General features: G+C 38.7%; 1 protein-coding gene across 1 annotated transcript in view; it reads right to left on the reverse strand.

Moving 5' to 3' along the window:
* Positions 1-18,200, reverse strand: part of LOC121294753 (transmembrane protein 266-like) — a 49,425-nt gene that overhangs the window by 15,446 nt on the left and 15,779 nt on the right. The window contains exons 5-7 of the mRNA XM_041218819.1: positions 3,892-4,046; positions 2,991-3,064; positions 435-491 (exon numbers count right to left, since the gene is read on the reverse strand). Coding sequence (XP_041074753.1) covers positions 435-491; positions 2,991-3,064; positions 3,892-4,046 — 286 coding nt within the window. The remainder of the gene's footprint in view (positions 1-434; positions 492-2,990; positions 3,065-3,891; positions 4,047-18,200) is intronic.

Raw genomic sequence — 18,200 nt, forward strand, 5'->3', positions numbered from 1 at the left:
GCTGAAGACATCTCTGTGGACGACATTGTGGAATCATGACCTGCAACTTCAGAAGTCTCCAAAGCGCTTCTAAACTACTGTGGTTTGGAGCTTAGTGGTTTAAATATGACTAAGAAAAATGACTGAGGTGCCTCTGGAGTTGCAGGGGGAGAAGGTTGGAGGGGGTGGTAAAATGTTGCTAATATGCAACAAGCACGCACCTAGGCGATGTCAAACTCTGCTTCAGACACACAAAGTTAATTTCAAGCTCCGGTACACAAATTGAACCTGCGACGTGGAGAGCAAAGACACGAACGCCTGAGTTGCAGTGAAATTCAATGACCTTGCAAGAAGATTCTCATTATCCACCTCAGTTTACACGATCGGTTCCCCTCCTGTTCAACTGTTATCAAGCCATCTAATGGAATGACAAATGAAATGTTCTATAAACCTACCTCAACTTTGTTCTCTATGTAATCCCAGACACCCAGGACCACAATCCTAAAGACAGTCTGCGGCAGAAAAAAAAAGGCAAAAAGAAAAGAAAAACATGATCATATATATTTTTTTTTATAATAATCTTTAGTGTCTCGATTTTATGACAAAGTTAAAGAGTAAGTAGCGGGGTTCTGAAAAATAAAGTGTTACACATCCCCATGTGTTGCTACAACTGTTTAAATAGTGTACCTGTAATTTTTTATTTCATTGTTAATGTCCTGACAATTTTTCACACTTAGAACTTTACAGTCTGTTAAAAAGCTCTTTGCAAAATGTCCGCTCTAGTGCACTGGGGTTTGAAATCAGTCCTCTAAATCACTGCAGGAGGAGCGATTAAAAAACAAAAACACATGGCAACAAGTGGCTTTTTCTGTTCCTTGCCACATTATGGATCGTTATTGTCGTATTAACTGTTTGACAATGTGGGAAATAATCTATCAGTGACACTATCAGTGCACTAGAGCAGACCTTTTGAAAACAGCTTTGAAACAGGCTTTAAAGTTATAAGTGTAAAAAGTTGTTAGGATGATAACAATAAAAAGAAAAAATACAGGTACATTATTTAAACTGTGGTGACGTATAACACTATATTTTTTGGAATCCCGCTTCTTACTCTAAGCTCCCTACTACAAATCATCAAAACAAATACAAAACAACTTCAAGAAAGAACATATCAGACCTTAAATAGTCCACGTTATTCATTTCTGGTTTGGTTATATTGTATATTATATATATACAAAAATCCACTCATTTGTGTGTTGCTAATGATAATTTGGAGTAGACAGCTTTGAACCCTTTGCTACTAGAAAACATATTTCAGAATTACATAGTATAGAATTAACATCTTTCAATATATATTTGAGTACATTTCTCTTCCACGTGGAGGTGTGACTTAAGCCATGTCATTGTATACATTCAATGGGATGACTTTGTACAAACCAGGACTTCCGCATATCCCACGAGGCCAATCTGATTTCAATCTGAAACACTTACTAAGGATTTTTAGATACCTTCAAACCAGCCAGCTGATGTATGTTTCCCTAGCCCTGTGCTGTGCCGAGTGCCTGTCATTATCACGTTGTTCTGAAGGGGATTTGACAGCGACACAACAAAATTAAATTTGAGCTCCACATAGTACACAAATAGAAAACCACACAGCAGTGAATTCTACACCTACTGATGTCTTTTATTTTTTATTTATGCAGTTTAAAAACAGCAGTTGTTCTCTATTGCTCTGCTATACTGAAAGTAAATAGTGTGTGTAACAATATTTGGTGAAGCAAAGGTATAAAGAAAAAATAAACAGTAAACTCAAATGCTGCTTTAAAGAAAAAAAAAGGCACATTCCCTCTGTTTTGTTTTTTATAAACCATGAACATCTTGAATCACAGTATGCCCGGGGTTTGCAGAAAACAATTTGGAACTTTTTGTTCCTGTTCAGGGGTTAGTCACTATGGGTCAGAACCTGGAATCGATTCAGGCTGTTAAGAGCGTGCGGGAGGGAATGCACAACACCACAAGAAGCGCTACAGCGAAGCATTTTCCAGTACACCCGCTGTTGTTTATGCATTGATCCAAAGGTTCATGGCTCTGCACACTAATACCTTCTTACCTCTTCTATGATGTGAAAATCTAGATTACTGACATCGCATTCACACCTTGCATGAGTACAAACATTTTAGCAGCTCTGAGGGGATTGTCAGATTTGCACGTTGTAGCCTGCGTCCGGAGTTACTTACGATTTCATCTCCAGTCATATAGAAATCCGCAGGAGCTCACGATGTAAATACAGCTATTGTCTTCCCCCCCCCCAACCCCCCTCCCACCCTTTCTCCTCGCAGAGAACTGCAGCAACAGCAGAACAGGAGCAGAGCTTCAAGGTCAAACGGAAAATAAGGACCTGTACTTGTACTGTAGCATAACCTGAAGAGATGCATTGCCACCGTTTAGGAGATATTCACACAAGTGTTCAGCAGCAATTATACCTACGTCGAACTGTGCTGCTGGTTTTGATTTCTTATTGCTGCAGAATCAGCCATTTAGCACATTCTCAGCAACTCATTTTTGCTTTGCTTTGTGCATGTGCAAGACTTTCGTTTGGCTTCAGCAACCTTTTCCTCAGGACAAATATTCAGAATACACAGCACTCAATTACCCAAACCCCTCCGGCTGCATGCATGTTGTTCTGATAATTATTTGTTTGAAATAGCCGAGGCTGCTTTGACTGACTGGCATGGAATCAAGTGGCTGATGAACTTAAGTCTTCATGTAAACATAAGGAATATTCAACACCATTGGATGTGAATGGAATGATTTTTAATCAGAATGTCATATGGCTGTCCTGAATATTTACAAAGAAAACCTTTTTTTTAAACAAAAAAAGTTGGTAAAATGCTTTAAACAGAGCCAACAAGCATACTCAATGTTGGTATATTTCTAGTGAGAGGGCAGCAGTAACCTGCACAAACCTGCTGCAGATACAGTGAGTGCTGGGATCTGAGTCGTGTGCTTACCTCTGTGAAGAACACAGACAGAATCACAAGGCTGATCCAGTGGATGATACCTGCAAACTGGAATGCACTGGTAACTGCAGAGTGGGAAACAGAATTGAGAAATACAAGTCAATCAGAAAATCAATCAACTGTAAATATTGTTTCAGTGTCTGAACAATGATCCTTCCCACGCCTAACTCAACACCCCTGGAGCTATAAGTGCCCAGCATCTATTACAGACTGTTATTTTCACTTAAATCAACTTTATGTTGCACTTTCATTTTCTATAATTAATGTTCTGTATTTCTCCCCACCCATCTACCCCAGTAATTTCTCTCCATTATGATATGATTCTGTATCTACGGAGTTCTGAATCCATGCCCTCTCTATCTTTTATTTCCTATCAACTCACCTGTCTATCAGTTCATTGATCTCTAGCTGTCTCCATCTAGTCATTATCTACAAATTCAGTCCGTGTCTCTCCATTTATTCAACCCATAATCTTCCAGTCTCTCTATACATTTGCGTTTGCCCCTGCCCTCCTCTGCCTTGTGAGCATACAGAAATAAAATCAACTATATTTGAACAACCATAGAAGACTGAAGAAGTGTAGCAGACGCAGCTCACTTGCAGTTTTGAAATAATGTTATTTGCTGGGAAGGAGAATGCTAAGGAGAGGGTCTTCCTCTTTGTTTCTGTTTGCAGTGTCTGACCGATTAGATTGCCGTGACACCTATGTTCTTTTTGTTTATTTCTACCATTGGTTGTGATTTGCCCTATTAAGAAACCTTTAACTTAACGAACATCAAACTTTATCCTTTGTTAACACTTTGGGAACAGGGCCTAGTATCTCAAACTGTATCACATAAGACACTACAGAGGCAAATCCCTCCATGCAGCTCCCTGGGGAGCCTGCACTCACACTGCAGCAGCTTGGTGTCTATGAGAAGTTCCAGAGCCAGGAGAACCACCACCAGCACCACACAAGCCACCAAGAAACAGTTGAGTGCAGCACTGAGCAGGAACACCTGCCAGATCGCAGCTCGTCTCCCACAGCACGGCTTCAACCAATTAGAGCTGGAGGGAGAGGAAGAGGAAGGGTGGGAACAAAGAAGGAAGGAAGCAAAACAAGAGTTAGTTAGGAAGAGTGAATGACAACCAAGAAAAAACAGCTGTGGTTGAATCAAATGCCCCTTTGTGGTGCGCAGGAACACAGGACACCAGCTGTATATTCAATCCTTTCAGTCACAGGGGTTACAGTCTGTAATCCCTGCTACTTTGCTGTCTTGGCTTTAAAGTATTGCTTGTGGTAGATACGACACTATGAAAATGTATGTAGTATACTAGACTGGTGAGGAATCTTTCAGTTCTCTACCCAAAGGGATGTCAGTGGACAAACAATTTGATTGCTGGTACTTTGTTGAAAGTAATATTGTCCATTTAACAGCCTGTTAACAATTGCAGGTCCTTATTTGTGCTAAAGTAGCTCTCAATGAATCTCTTTGAATGGAAGTGGCTCTCGTTTATCATTACTGAATTTGTAAAGGAAAACAAATAAATTCAGCTCTCCAGTAGAGGTCGACACTGCAGCTTATTGACAAGGCCACTTCCACTGAAATGAGTTTGATAGCATTTGACTGCAAATCACAGTTATCAATTATAGAATTCCACCCCTGCCCAGACTCACTCACACACACACACACACACAGGCACCTTATGAAAAAAAGATCAAACTGTAAAAAGAACAAATAATAACCCAGATGTATAAAGGTTAGCCGTCTGCGGTGACAATAGCAATTTAAATGATCTCATTTGCATATTCTAAATGGGCGCTTGTCTCAGTAATTCAAGCAAAGGTTTTCTTTTTTAATTAGAAAAATGTGTATTGGGGCCTGCCTGTTAGATATTCAAATTAAGACAGAGGACACATTATTGTGCTGCACAGAGCACTCGATGCAGAACCGAATGGGAGATCTGAGAATGGAAGTAAAAAAATTACTACTGTATTAACAGCTCCAGTCTAATCTTTTTTACTCTGAACTTCATTTTACTGTGACTGCTGGTGAAAGTGATTTACACTCATAGCGCAAACCAGAGCTAGACAGCCACTCCACACAGAGTTAGAGTTAGGCAGCTTCTTGCCAACAAAACTGTGAACTCCTAGCTCTTAATTAGTTTCCCTGCCAATCGCTCTGTCTACCATCTTCCAGGATGCTGTGCCAGCTGCAGGGGCACTAAGCGAAAGGATTGGGAACTCCAAGGTTAAGTACTTTCGTAGTCAAAGAGAGTTGCATATAAAGAACAAGATGCAGGGTGTACTAATTGTGACATTCGTAAAAAGAAGTGAAAAGAACTCCCCAGCTGTTATGCATTTTAAATGTGATTTGGCAGCTAAGTTGATGAAATTGCTGTCCTCCACATCTGATACAAAGGGAAGCACACCATCAATCACTGCAGCGCGCTTCAGAACAATGCCATTGCTGTGATGTGGTAACATCCAAAAAGCTGCCATTACAGTCTGTTAAAAAAACACACACATCTGACAGCAAAGAGGAATCTATTTGGACATTATTTAGAGACATTATAGTTGTTTTCCTTTTTTTAAACTAATCTCAGATGCTTCTCTTTTATGGGATGGCTTATATAAAGCAGAACCTCAGAGTTGCAATCACCAGACGTATGAACTGACTAAGTCAGCCATGCCTATAATGCAACCAGATTGACGATTTTGATAAAGCCCTCCTTAAGCCAGTGTATCCAGACAAAGGTGAAGCAGCTTTCAAAGCAAGTACAGGCAATTTTACTAGGAACATTTTAGTTTTAAACATAGCAAGGATTTTTTTTTTCCAAGCCAAAGGAGTCTGAGTGATTGAGCAAGCTCAATCATTAAATTTACAGCTCTCCCCACCCCACCCCACCCTGCCAATTACAGTATGGTTTTAAAGCCTTTTAAATCCTAACAATATGATTATTGCATTACTGTGCTGTATCATTGTGTTATTCACCAGATCAGAGGTCTCCAACCCCAGTCCTGGAGAGCTATTTGGTCTGCTGGTTTTCGTTTCAACCCAGTTCTCAGTTACTTAATTGCATCAGTTTTTGGCTTAACTAGTTAAGATTAACAGGTGTTCCAGATCTTTAGCCATTGATGATATAGACACCTATAAAACCTGCAGGGTTGGGGCTCTGCAGGACCAGGGCTGGAGACCCCTGCACCAGACTGAGGCTGTAGACAGCAGGAGTACACAATTATTAAAACCATTTTCAAAGTTATAAGCATTTCAGATGAATGAATAACCTCCATTCCATGGTGTTTATAACTTTGAGGTTCAACTGCACATTTGCTTTAAATCCTATTCTGTGTGTTTTCATCATTCTCTATTGTTGTTTCGGCTTCGATTTCTTTATCGAAGTTGATTTCATGACCCTCTGCTCTTTTCCATTACCTCATGAGGTGCCTACTGAAAGTAGCGGAACTGAGAGTAGATTACTGACGCCCAATCAGAGTGTTTCTGGCAACACTGCACTCTGATGAGCCCTCCCCCCAGTGCGCTCTCCTGAGCCAAACCATATGGCTCTGCAGTGTAGCAAGCTGACAACAACACAACGAGTATGTTCACGTTCTATTTTTAAAGAAATCTTTCAGAGTGATTAAGCAAAAGCCACACTACTGTGGTGGACCATTTTAATCCGTGTAAAAACACACAATAGACCAATCTGCTATGCAACGGGAGTCTTAAAAAAAAAAAAAAAAAAATTAAAAAGCAGAAGAAGCAGAAGACAGAAAAAGGATTGTTTTGATTGGTGTCAGTAATCTGTGCAAGACCATTGTGTATTTTGCTGTGTGTGCATGTTTACAGCCTAGATTTCTGTGTGGTGGTGTAGTGTCAGTATTCAGCGCAGCACCTGCCTTTGTTATTGTACAACTAAAGTCATCTCTGGTGAAAAAATGCAAATATTACATTACACACACACACACACACATATATATATATATATATATATATATATATATATATATATATATATATATATATATATATATATATATATATATATATATATAAGCTTAAAAAAACATAACAGAGAAGACTTGCGGGAGAAATGTACAATCTAAAACTCAAGGGCCAGCTAACAAAAGCACTGGAGCCATAATGCGTCACAAGCTATGAAACAAATAATAATCTTAATACAAACACAGGTCATAATCTAGGAGAACAAAGGCAATCGCAGCAACCAGACACTTGAAAGAAAGCAGAAGTCAATGCCATTTCATTTATGTTAGTAGTCAGTTAGCGGGAACCCATTTAAAATCTGCAAAGATTGCATCAAGTTCTTGCGAAAACACCCAGAGCTAATTCAGATGCCCTTGTGCTGACAGCCCTCTCATCCACTTGGCAGGGATGAACTGGAGTGGCTTGTAAACATTGTCAGAATAATCAAATAAAAGCATAATCATGCTGTTAGCAATCAACTTTTTGGCTGTGGAAGACAAGCAATTCTGTATTATCCAGATGGCGTTCAGTCTTGCATTCATTTCTACGTATTGGAAGTTGAAGTGAAAGTCCTAAACACGAGCTGTCCACTTGCCTGCACAAAATATAAAGAAAAATGATGTGCATAAACTATGGGATTCTACAAAACACTTTTTGGAAACGTTATTTTGATTTAAACATGCTGTGCCTACGGAAAATGTGGACAGTAACACTTTACAATGTCTTGTCTTGCACTGTGATTACAATGTACTTACACACATGGTAACATGATAATGTAAATAAGAAAGAGGAAAAACTGTCATGTGAGAACATCCAGGACCTTAATGTAATAGGCTACCAAGTGGATAGAGCCAGACAGCTTTACTTACTCACATTCTGCACAAAGCCCTTAAAAACACAGCAAGGCTTCATAAAGTATTTTGTGCTGTGTGGAAATGTGTTACTTTAATGAGACCTACAGGAATGCCAGTAACTGAAATTGTCTGGATGGATTACTCTGAACTGAGAAAACTAATTTCAAGCAACCCCCCGGCTTCCAACTGTAACATTTAAGTATTTATAACAAGAGAAATAGAGGTGTTAATAAAACAAAGGGTCCCCTATTATTATTATTAATAAAGTATGCAGTCCATTGAGGTTTCATGTGTGTGGGTCTAGTATATAGTGGGTCTCCTAAACTTTATAGATACTGTAAGTTAAAATTATATCGTGGAAGCTAACTGTAGCACATTATATAACACAAAAAACATTGGACGGGATAGGGGAGAATTCTTATAACTGTTTAATAAAACTGGTGAGTGTAGTTCTAGCTGAATAAAATAAAACTTAAAAAATGATGTGAAGATATATCATTTTAACTGTTTTTTTTAAATTTTTATTATTGTGTGTACAATCAAGGATTAATATTGGTCTGATTTCAGCCTATATTCAAAATCAAATATCCGGTTTAACCAAGCTTGCACTGCGATACAGCACGTAGGTGGATCAGAAGGGTTTTATTGTGCTTTCTGCAAACATATCCCCTGCAATTACACAAATGAATGCCCCTGAATACCTGACCCTGTCGTGTGAGGAGCATGGACAGCATGCTCAGTACCTTCTCTCAAAACAACCTTGAGAACGTCGAGAACATTCAAGTGGGCAGTTCTGAAAATGGAGCCGTCACTAGCATAGCCAATCAAAAAACAGAAACAGCACCAACCCTGCTGCAGCAACAAAATCAAACTGTTCCCTCCCCCCCAGATACCCAAGGAAAACTGCACCGTTGAACAGAGGAGCTAGATTCATTTCCAGAATTAAATCAATCAATCAAGGGGAACAAAGAGAAGTCAAAATAAACTGCAGTCTACAAGTATCAGGCATTTCATTGTAAATAAAGGCTGCAGCACCAATAGAACTGTATATTGTATATGAAGAACAAGTCAAATCATATGATACTGTATCCCTTGCAGGACCAGCTATTTAAATGATTGATTGGAGTTTCTGATGAATGTCTTCATTATATGTTTAAATCACAAAGTATTTGATTTTCAAGAAAGTTAAGTGCATTAGCTATCAGCGCTTTGGCAGGGCCATTATTGTTGATTAAAAAAATCAATCAGTGCATAACCCTTGAAAAAATGAATTTCACAGCCTTTGTTTTTAGTTACGTTGTCAGTTTATATTCAGGCACAAATGCAGATGGATATCAAGGGATAAACCTTTATCAAGGTTCACTTTAGCAAGGTGGAGAAAAGAAATAAGTGGCATCTATGAAATACAACGCCCTTTGAATTAAACATGGGAATATTTGCTCCTCTGAAATGTAGCCAGGCAATTCAAAAGTCTTGATGCCGATATCGAATGCGCCCATGACCCGTGGTTTCATTAACTACAAACTCTGCTTACTGTAGAATTTTGAGCTTAATTAAAAATAAATGATGTGACTGTGGGGGCACTAAGACCAACCAGGGCAAATGCAGTCAAGACTTTATGCATAAGAATCACTGGAGTGGAACCTGGGTATTAGCCTCATTAATATCTTACACAGACCCAGAAACTAAAGAATAATGACAAACCTCTAGACTTCCCATGAAGTGAGGTCCTGTATAAGAGCCTGGTAAACCTTGAGGATCTGACTCCTTTTTTGTAACTTCTTTAGAATGGGGGCTATTCTGAGCTGCATGGGGTCCTGCCCCAGCCAATCAGGGTCGCAGTCTTGGGGTCATGGAACACGCATGGAACACGACTTCCCCCTCCAAGGTAGTCTGGTGATACAGGGGATTGGGGGCGCAAACTAGAGAGGATGGCTCCTCAAGTTTGAAAACCAGAGAATCGCACACTTGTAACAACCAAAGGAGCTATCGAGGGATAGACAACAGGGAAACGAAACAATAATCTCCACTTGATTTGTAACTACTATGAACCAGAAACTTGCCAGGAATAAGCCATAAATGGGCAACTGTGAAAAGGTCAATAGATAGGGTTAGTACAGGACTCCATGCACAGACTAACAGCATGCATTGCAATGTGAGTTGAAAAGCCTGAACTGTCCCAAACTGTCCTAGTGTTCATGTAGTCATATGGTAACCCTTTTAATAGAGCACTTTTTTAAAGAAACTTAGAAAAACGGTAGACCAAGTTGCCAACGGTGAGTTTTATCAAATTACACATTTTCTTTTTAGTACAACACGATTCTCACTGACTGCATCTTTGAAGGACCACCCAGGATTCTATCCCTTGCCCTGACCTTTTAAGCCACAGTTCAAACTCAATCTCCTTCTGTTTGTGTGTATAAAACATGCAGTCATTCAATAAAAATATTAACAGTCATCTAAGAAGAAAGAAAGAAAAAACAGAACCAAACTAAAAAAGTATGGAAGTGGTTTGTGATGGAAACAGTTGAGAGAGACAGGGCTTCAGTTAATCAGGCAGGGAAAGGAGAATACTGAGCAAGCACAAAATATATGCACTATGTTGCTGGTGGTGTGAAGCGTACGGTAATTAATTTTACCTTTGAAAGCTCCCTTGTAATATCTGTCCCTACACCATTAATCATAGAATTGTTATTCATCTGTTAAAATAAATGCTAGCAGTAATTGAACAAAATACATACATTAAAAAGCCATTCTAGTTCACTCAAACTTATTTCAATGCAAAGCCATGTCACTCTGATCTGCACACAAGATACTTGGTTTTGAAGAGCAAGTTTGATAAGCGGAGGAGCTACGTTTGTTCGAAAAAGACATGAATGAATCATATCCAATCCCATTCCAGTATTCATTCATTTGAGTATTTTTTTTTTTGTTTTTAATACACAAATCATTACTCTAAAAGACTATGTACTAACGTCTTTTTAGAACAAAAAAAGGACAATTGCACTGTATAAAAAGCAATTAAATGGTATGGTATATGCAGAGTTTCTATACAAATTTTCCATAGAAAACTTATTTGGGGAACTACAACTGTGTTCACACCAACAAAGTAAACTAAAAACACACTGTCTATAGGTTTTCTTTTCATCTCCAGTGAAACTCTATAAGGACAGACAGATGGGGGGGGGGGGGGGGGGAGCAGAGCTGATCAGAGAGACACAATTGTTATTTAAAGTGCACACTTCAATCAAGTTATAATTGAGAGCGGTCAAAATTGTCAATTAAGAGAAACGGTTGCTTAAAACAAAACAAAACAAAAAACCTGACATTTAAATAAGTTGAAGGTGAGCAGACAAGCAGAGTCAATTTCAATATGTTATACTTCAACCGCATTGGAGGATCTCTGCTATACATCCTGTTCGGGGGCTTATCTGGTACAATTGAACGATCCATACTTAGTAAGTATAAGCCTACATACATTACTCACCACATTATACATACCACATTATTCAATACTATAGCATACAGCAGCTTAGTATTACTGTACTACAGTATAATGACTATCAGCATTCTTGAGTCTAACAGAGCACATACATGACTAACAGATGATGGTACTTACATAGCATGAGATATAAGAAGAAGCTATTGAAGCTATTGAAGTTTTATGATGGGCAATAGTGGAGTCAACAGGACAAAATAGCACAAGAGAGCCCAGCTGCTTTGAAGGAGCAGATAGAACTGAAGGGTTGGCTTGCTTGCACTTTCTCCCCACCTCCTAGAATCTGGTTTAAAAAAATTGTAAGGAATTTGTAATAGTTTTTGTATTAGAACAAATTATTCTTTTATAATGTGTTTTTTCTATAGCAAGCAAACTGAGAAGCTGGATGTGGTATTTGAGCTCAGGAATGTAAGGAGAGAGGGGTTTCTCCTTGCATGGGGGATGGATGGGTGAATCTCAGCAATAACGGATTCAAAGGAATGTCTTTGTTAAGTCTAGAGATCTGCCACGAGTATGTAGAGTATAGGAAACAGGGGTCATAAATGATATCATTACAATGATGTGTTTTGAAATCTACAAAATTAAAGCGAATGCATTGTCATGTGTTCAGTTCTCAACCACTGCAGCCCGGAGTGTCGCGACTGTGTTCATTAGAATTATTATTTTTCTGAGCTATACCAATAAACATATATTTGACATCAATAATATTGTTTAACAGGTTTATATTTCTTACAGAATCCTGCCCCTTACCTAACTGAAAAATGTTGTTCCCAGTTTTATTGCCCAGGTAAATAACAAAAGTCCTAGGAGACAAGGGACAGCAAGGCCTAGGTGTTTTAAAACTATTAGAATATTCCACTTCCAGTCGGAGATGCTAGAGAGGACAAGTAAATGATGAGCGTAGATAGAGCGGCACACTTGGTCATTAAAACAATTTGAGACAAGCAGTAACCAGGGAGCAGGTCTCTGGTAATGCAAAGTCAACCAGCCTAACCTTGAATGCACGATGATAAATCTGGCTGGGATTTGCCTCTGCTGTAATAAACTCAAGAAGATGCCAGGGAAACCACAATGCCATGCAGCCCCCTAACATCCTCAGCACTCGAAAGGTGCCATTAAGTCATTAATCTACAGCTAGTGCTAACCTCAGTGTAGGGATGGGAGACTGTTCAAATGAATGCGCTTGCAGATTTCAAAGTAAGCCTTTGGAGGCCGTTCTGTGTCTATAAAAACATTATTTGGTGGTAAGAAAAGGAGGCATTCTTCCTCCATTCTTCCAGTAAATTGCCAAGGAAAGTGTCTAAAAAGATCAATATCAGATGTTAACATCATTACACAGTTTTAAAACTGCCCACAAGCTAGTTATACAGTACGAACAAGATAATAATAGTAAGAAAACATTTTCCAAGCAGTTCACTCCTTTAAGTTTTGTCTGACAAATCTACTAGCTTGGTTTATCGTGTTTCCTTTTTTTTAATGGTTCTGCTTTTTATTGTCTCATTGTGTGTCGCTGTGCATTGACTGAATCGTAAAAAAGGTATTTTAAAAATTTTAATTGTTGTTCTTCACCCATTCCTAAAAAAACGTGCTTTTTAATTCATACAGATCAAGATAAATTTTCCAGGTTATGTTTCCAGATAGGTTTTCCATGGAGCTTAGCCGGAAATGCAATCTAGAATTTTGCATGTCTTTGAATAATAACGAATCTCACAGCACATCTCTGTCTATATAGGGCATTTCATGTACATTCTCAATTATGATAATTTGTAATCGTATTCATTGCTCCATGTTATTTGTGACCATGAATATCACAAAGCCAGCATGCAATTCAGCATAATTGGTACTAGCTGCTCTGGTCTGTGTTGCTCACAAGTAAATAGATGGTTCTTTCAAATCTTTGGAACTCATATTGAGTACCTCTCTGTTAATAAAGCTCTGGAAATAAAAAAAAAGAAAGTAAATCACATTTTGTGCAGAATTACTTAAACTGCATACCTGAACAGGAGAAAACAAAACACTGGATTGAGTTAAACATCTGTGAGCAGGAACGCAACAGCCTGGAGCAGCAATGGACTGCTGCAGCCATTGTATTGCTAATACACTGCATAGAAATCACTGTCGCATACTCACACTGGGCAAGCCTATTGGGAATCCTTTATTGACTTTAAATGGGATAAAATAAAATGACTAGTGTGGTAAAATAAACAGTATTCATTGAATTGCTAAATGTAAACGCCAATGCTGTAGGGTCAACACTGAAACTCCCCATCACAAATCAAGTATGCAAAGGGGAAGAGCGTTGGGCTTGCAGGTCACCCGGAATGGTCTGTGGGATAGAGATAATAAATCTCAACAGTAATGATAGCAAAAATAACAGGTTCTGTAATTCGTAGTGTTGCACATAATCATCACGATAGCCCCTTGGTGTCTTTAGTAGAACCCAGTAACTCTATAGCCTCCTTTTGTTAACTCCGAAAAGAAAGAAGAGGATAATTGTTTTATCATTACAAAAAGATAATCTTCTGATTTGATTCCTACGGTGTAAATCTAGCAATCCCCAATCAATATGAAGCTAAACAAGGAAATAATCATTAGTGGAATTAAAGCGCAGCTTCTCACCCACCAGCTCCCTTAAGTGATTCTCAAAGTAGAGAGGCTGTGCGACCCAGCAGATAACAAGATACCCGCCGATCCCCAGGTTGCTTCCAGACAACTTCTTCTGCACTTTTAATTAAATAAGCCCACATTGCCATCAACAGCGCTGGCCTCCAGAGAATGTAGAATTCCGCAAAGTGCTTTAAGATTCAGCGTGCCTCTGCTACTGCAGGGAAACAAATTAGGGTTGTCTCAGAGAAATACAGAGCCATCTTCACTATGCATCGACTGAGGTACAAAGACAGCTTGAAAGCTGTTGTCTGAGTTCAGGGTAGAGGCGGGTCATTAGGTAGAGCTTTGACATTTGGTTAATGTTCGAGTTCAAAAGATCCAGGATGGCAGGTCGCTACGCTATAGATGGGGCTAATGTTGGCTTCCAAAGATTTTTTTTTCTACTTTATCTAGGAATATGTTACAGTAGTTTCAAACCCACTTTTTTTTCTTGGTCTGTCTCCCTTTTCAAGTTCTGATTATTGAGGTTTACCCCAATAGTTCAAATAAATAGATAGGTACTGTAATTGCAATCATGAGGTATTATTTTCAAATGATCCTTCACTATGATGTAGAACTCAGTAATAACAAAAGGTAAAGGGATTAAGCCCCACAAGATGCTTGACACCCATCGCAGCATGGCTTCTGAACCTCGGAACCTCAGCATCACGTGACTGTTTAGACATCTGCAATCTGTCCCCTAGCCAATAGCAGATAGGCTCTCACCTGATGCTGAAACAATTGTTTTAGAGAGCTATTGCAAAGCCACAGTTAGGCATCTAATAAAATCAATTGTAAAAATAGCTATAGAAATGGAGATCTACTGCATGTTCAGCCTTTAGAATCTTCTCAGTTACTGTTCTGTGAAGTTCAACAGAGGAACAGTTTACAGGATTACACAGCCCTTGTTTTTTGAAGGAAACCACTGAAACGCCTCTGGGGCAAAGAACATAAAACATGGGAGATTCAGTGGAATTCCACTGCTTTGTGGTGGTGGTGGGAATGCACGATTTAAACTTGACATGTGTGGCACATACTGTAGTGTGTTACATTCATCCACACAAAGTAGAGCTAGCAAGCACTGAAGCTGAGGGAGAGTGGACATTTCAGATTAGTTTTTCCCCCCCACCTAGTTTTCTAAGCATATATTCTGTGCAATATGCGTAGCACCACATACTGTAGCATGATTGACATAATGGTGTTGATATAATCTACAGGTAATATTCCAGTAACACCTTGAAAGCCAGCTTTAACCAGTTCAAAACTGGGTTGCTTGAAACTTATGTGCCTACTAGATTTCTTTAACGCCCTTAAGTGTGGGAAAAAGAGTAAGCACCAAAAGTGCTTAACAAACTTCTGGTATCAGTCAGAAATGCCAAGTTTCTTGTCACGCTGTTTGCTTTGCCAAATTAGATACCTGGCTGGGTAACAAAGAAAGAGAGCTCCTCCCCAGCGCAATACCGCAGGAATGATGTCCTTGCTCTGTTAAATTAAATTCCAAACAATGCCCGAGGCACTGCCCAGCCTGGGAAAAATATTATGAGCAAAAGGCCACACATGATACACCCTAGCAAAATAAAGATAATTACTTTTCAGAGCTTTTCAGCTTGAACTTCCCGTTTGTTTTGGTGGCTCACATAAGAAAGGTTGTAGCCGAGGTCTGCATTGAACTGCGAGCCACCTGCAGTCTGAATGAAGTTTACAGCCTTGGTACGCCAGTGCGGAAATGAATTGCCATGGATTGTCAATTGTAAACAGGAGAGAAGAACAGCTGTTCTTGTTTTGAAATCAACACATTAAAACAGTAAGTAGCGGGGTTCAGAAAAATACAGTGTTACACGGCCCCTCGTGTTGCTATAACTGTTTAAATAACGTACTTATCATTCTTCTTTTCATGGTTAACTTTTTACACTTATAACATTGAAGTCTGTTTCAAAGGTAACACAGCACTAAGTTGTTATGATGTTAACAATGAAAAGAAAAATTACAAGTATGTTATTTAAACAGTTGTAGCAAGACACAGGGACGTGTAACGCTATATTTTTCAGAACCCTGCTACTTACTCTTCAATTTATTGAAGACCTGCTGATGAAATAATTCTTAAAAGCAGTTCTGAGTAAGAGTACGAGTTTGTGTACACCCCCTACTTATCAGTATTATAATTCCCTGGAGAGCACTGGACTCTGTGCAGTTGTTTTATGGTTTGTCTGCATGTAAAAAGGAGTTCATACATAATTCTGCTGTGGTTCAGTATTTGGTAATGGGGTGTGTATATCAATGTGTGGAACTGCATACTCTTTCAGGGGCACAATATCAAAAGCATGTTGCTTGAAAGCACCCGCTGAAACACCACAGGCTATTGGAAACAGGTCTTTGTTTAAATGTATAACATTTACATTCAAAGCAATTTCCCATTCAGCGCTGCTCTGAATAAGAGAGAGACAGAGAGAGAGAGAGAGAGAGAGAGCCGGTTCATCTCTATCTTGTGAAGACATAACAGCAGCAAATTGGGGGCAGACAAAACCAGCATGGTGTACATTAACACCTCTGGGAAAAATGCCAGAATTATTCGTTGCTTTACAATATAAAAAAAATACTTCTATTACTGATCTTTAGAAATTCATATACTGTAAATAAACTGTTTGAGAATCCATCCTACAATGAACAGAGTAATCAGGCAGTGAAAATATGAAAACAAGTTTTGGTCTCAGTATAAAAATTACACAAGGTTGTTTATGAGGAATCAATGAGAAACGGTCCGCACTCAAGGATTTTTCATTTAAAAATAATTCATTTAATTTCTAAAACATATTGTGAAAATTGTGTTAAATTTTTGCTAAATATTTTATAAAAATTAAATGAAAAATCCTTGAGGGTGGACCGTTTCTCATTTTCTCACTATATCCTTTTGGTCTATGCCCCGTATTGTGTTGCTATTTCTGAGATGCTTTTTTTGAGCATGGGGTTTTCTTTTGTTAATTGTTTATAAGTAATCAACATGAGAACTTTGAAACATACAAGAAATGTCAGCAGGAAAAAAAAGTCATTTATAAAGCAGTTCAAACAACTACAAAACAAACAGACACACACAAGCACCAGTGGATCTGTCTTTCGGACAGAAGTCATAGTAAGGTACTCTTTGGTCGTGGTCATTACTCCATGGGTCTGTCCAATTGGTTGTACATATAGACGGTACCAGAGGGGTCAAATTGGTTAATTGTTCAGAAAGGCTGAGCATTGCTCATGTGCTTCTGAAGGAGAAAGGAGAAGAGTTGTGCTTCTGTGAACCACATTAGTCTAGAGCCCTTAACTAATCTTCAGGCAGCATTCAGGAGTTCAAGACTCAAAGCTTGAACAAACACAACGCTCTTCCCTGACAGGCATTTTTAACATTGCAAGTTAGCGAACAATATATTTTTTAACCCTATTAATCAAACTGCGTTCTGCAGCACTGTGTTACTGTTTAGTGTGTTTGCTTTGAGAGAAAGAAAGAAAGGTCTAGATCTGTCTTTAGATAATACAAAAATAGCGCTGTAGAAAGAATGTTCTTTTGGTATATTTGTGTCTAGCTCCTCTGAGTATTTTGGCTAGATTATAGCACTGGCTATATTATACCGCAAATTGCAGTTGTGGCTTTTGTGGGTCTTCCCTTGCCCTTGTTCAATTGCCTGGCGCTTGAATCTAAAGTACACGGATTTTCTTAATACCCAGGTCATGGCACCACAATCAAATGAAGTATCTCTTGGAGATTTACCTTCTCATTAAGAAATAATTGACCATCATGTGAAAGACTACTGAAAAATGTAATACTGGAGTCTGACTACCATACATGAGTAGCCATGACATCCTTAACATGGGAGGAAGTGATCAGGTTTCAGTGGGACCAATGCAGTGGGTGCATACGCGAACCATAGCCACATGCTTGGGGCTTTATTAGCCTTCAGGAGAAGCAGAAGATGACAAAAGTCATGTTACATTATAGCAGAGAATTTGTCAAGATGAAATACACCCATTTCTTTTTCAGACAAAAATATTATTCTTTATTTCAACAAAGAGATCTCTCCATTAAACAATGTGTTTTTTATTATTATAATTTTTTTTTTTCATCTACAAAATGGGATTAATGGAAAGCAATCAAGGTAAGGTGATAGCTTGACAAATGATTACACAAACCTGGAAGCTAGCTCTCAGACTATTGCTTTTGCACATTGCTCATGATGCTGCCTGGCTCTTAAAA

This window comes from Polyodon spathula, chromosome 19, assembly GCF_017654505.1.
Source record: "Polyodon spathula isolate WHYD16114869_AA chromosome 19, ASM1765450v1, whole genome shotgun sequence".
In the NCBI taxonomy this organism is placed as follows: domain Eukaryota; kingdom Metazoa; phylum Chordata; class Actinopteri; order Acipenseriformes; family Polyodontidae; genus Polyodon; species Polyodon spathula.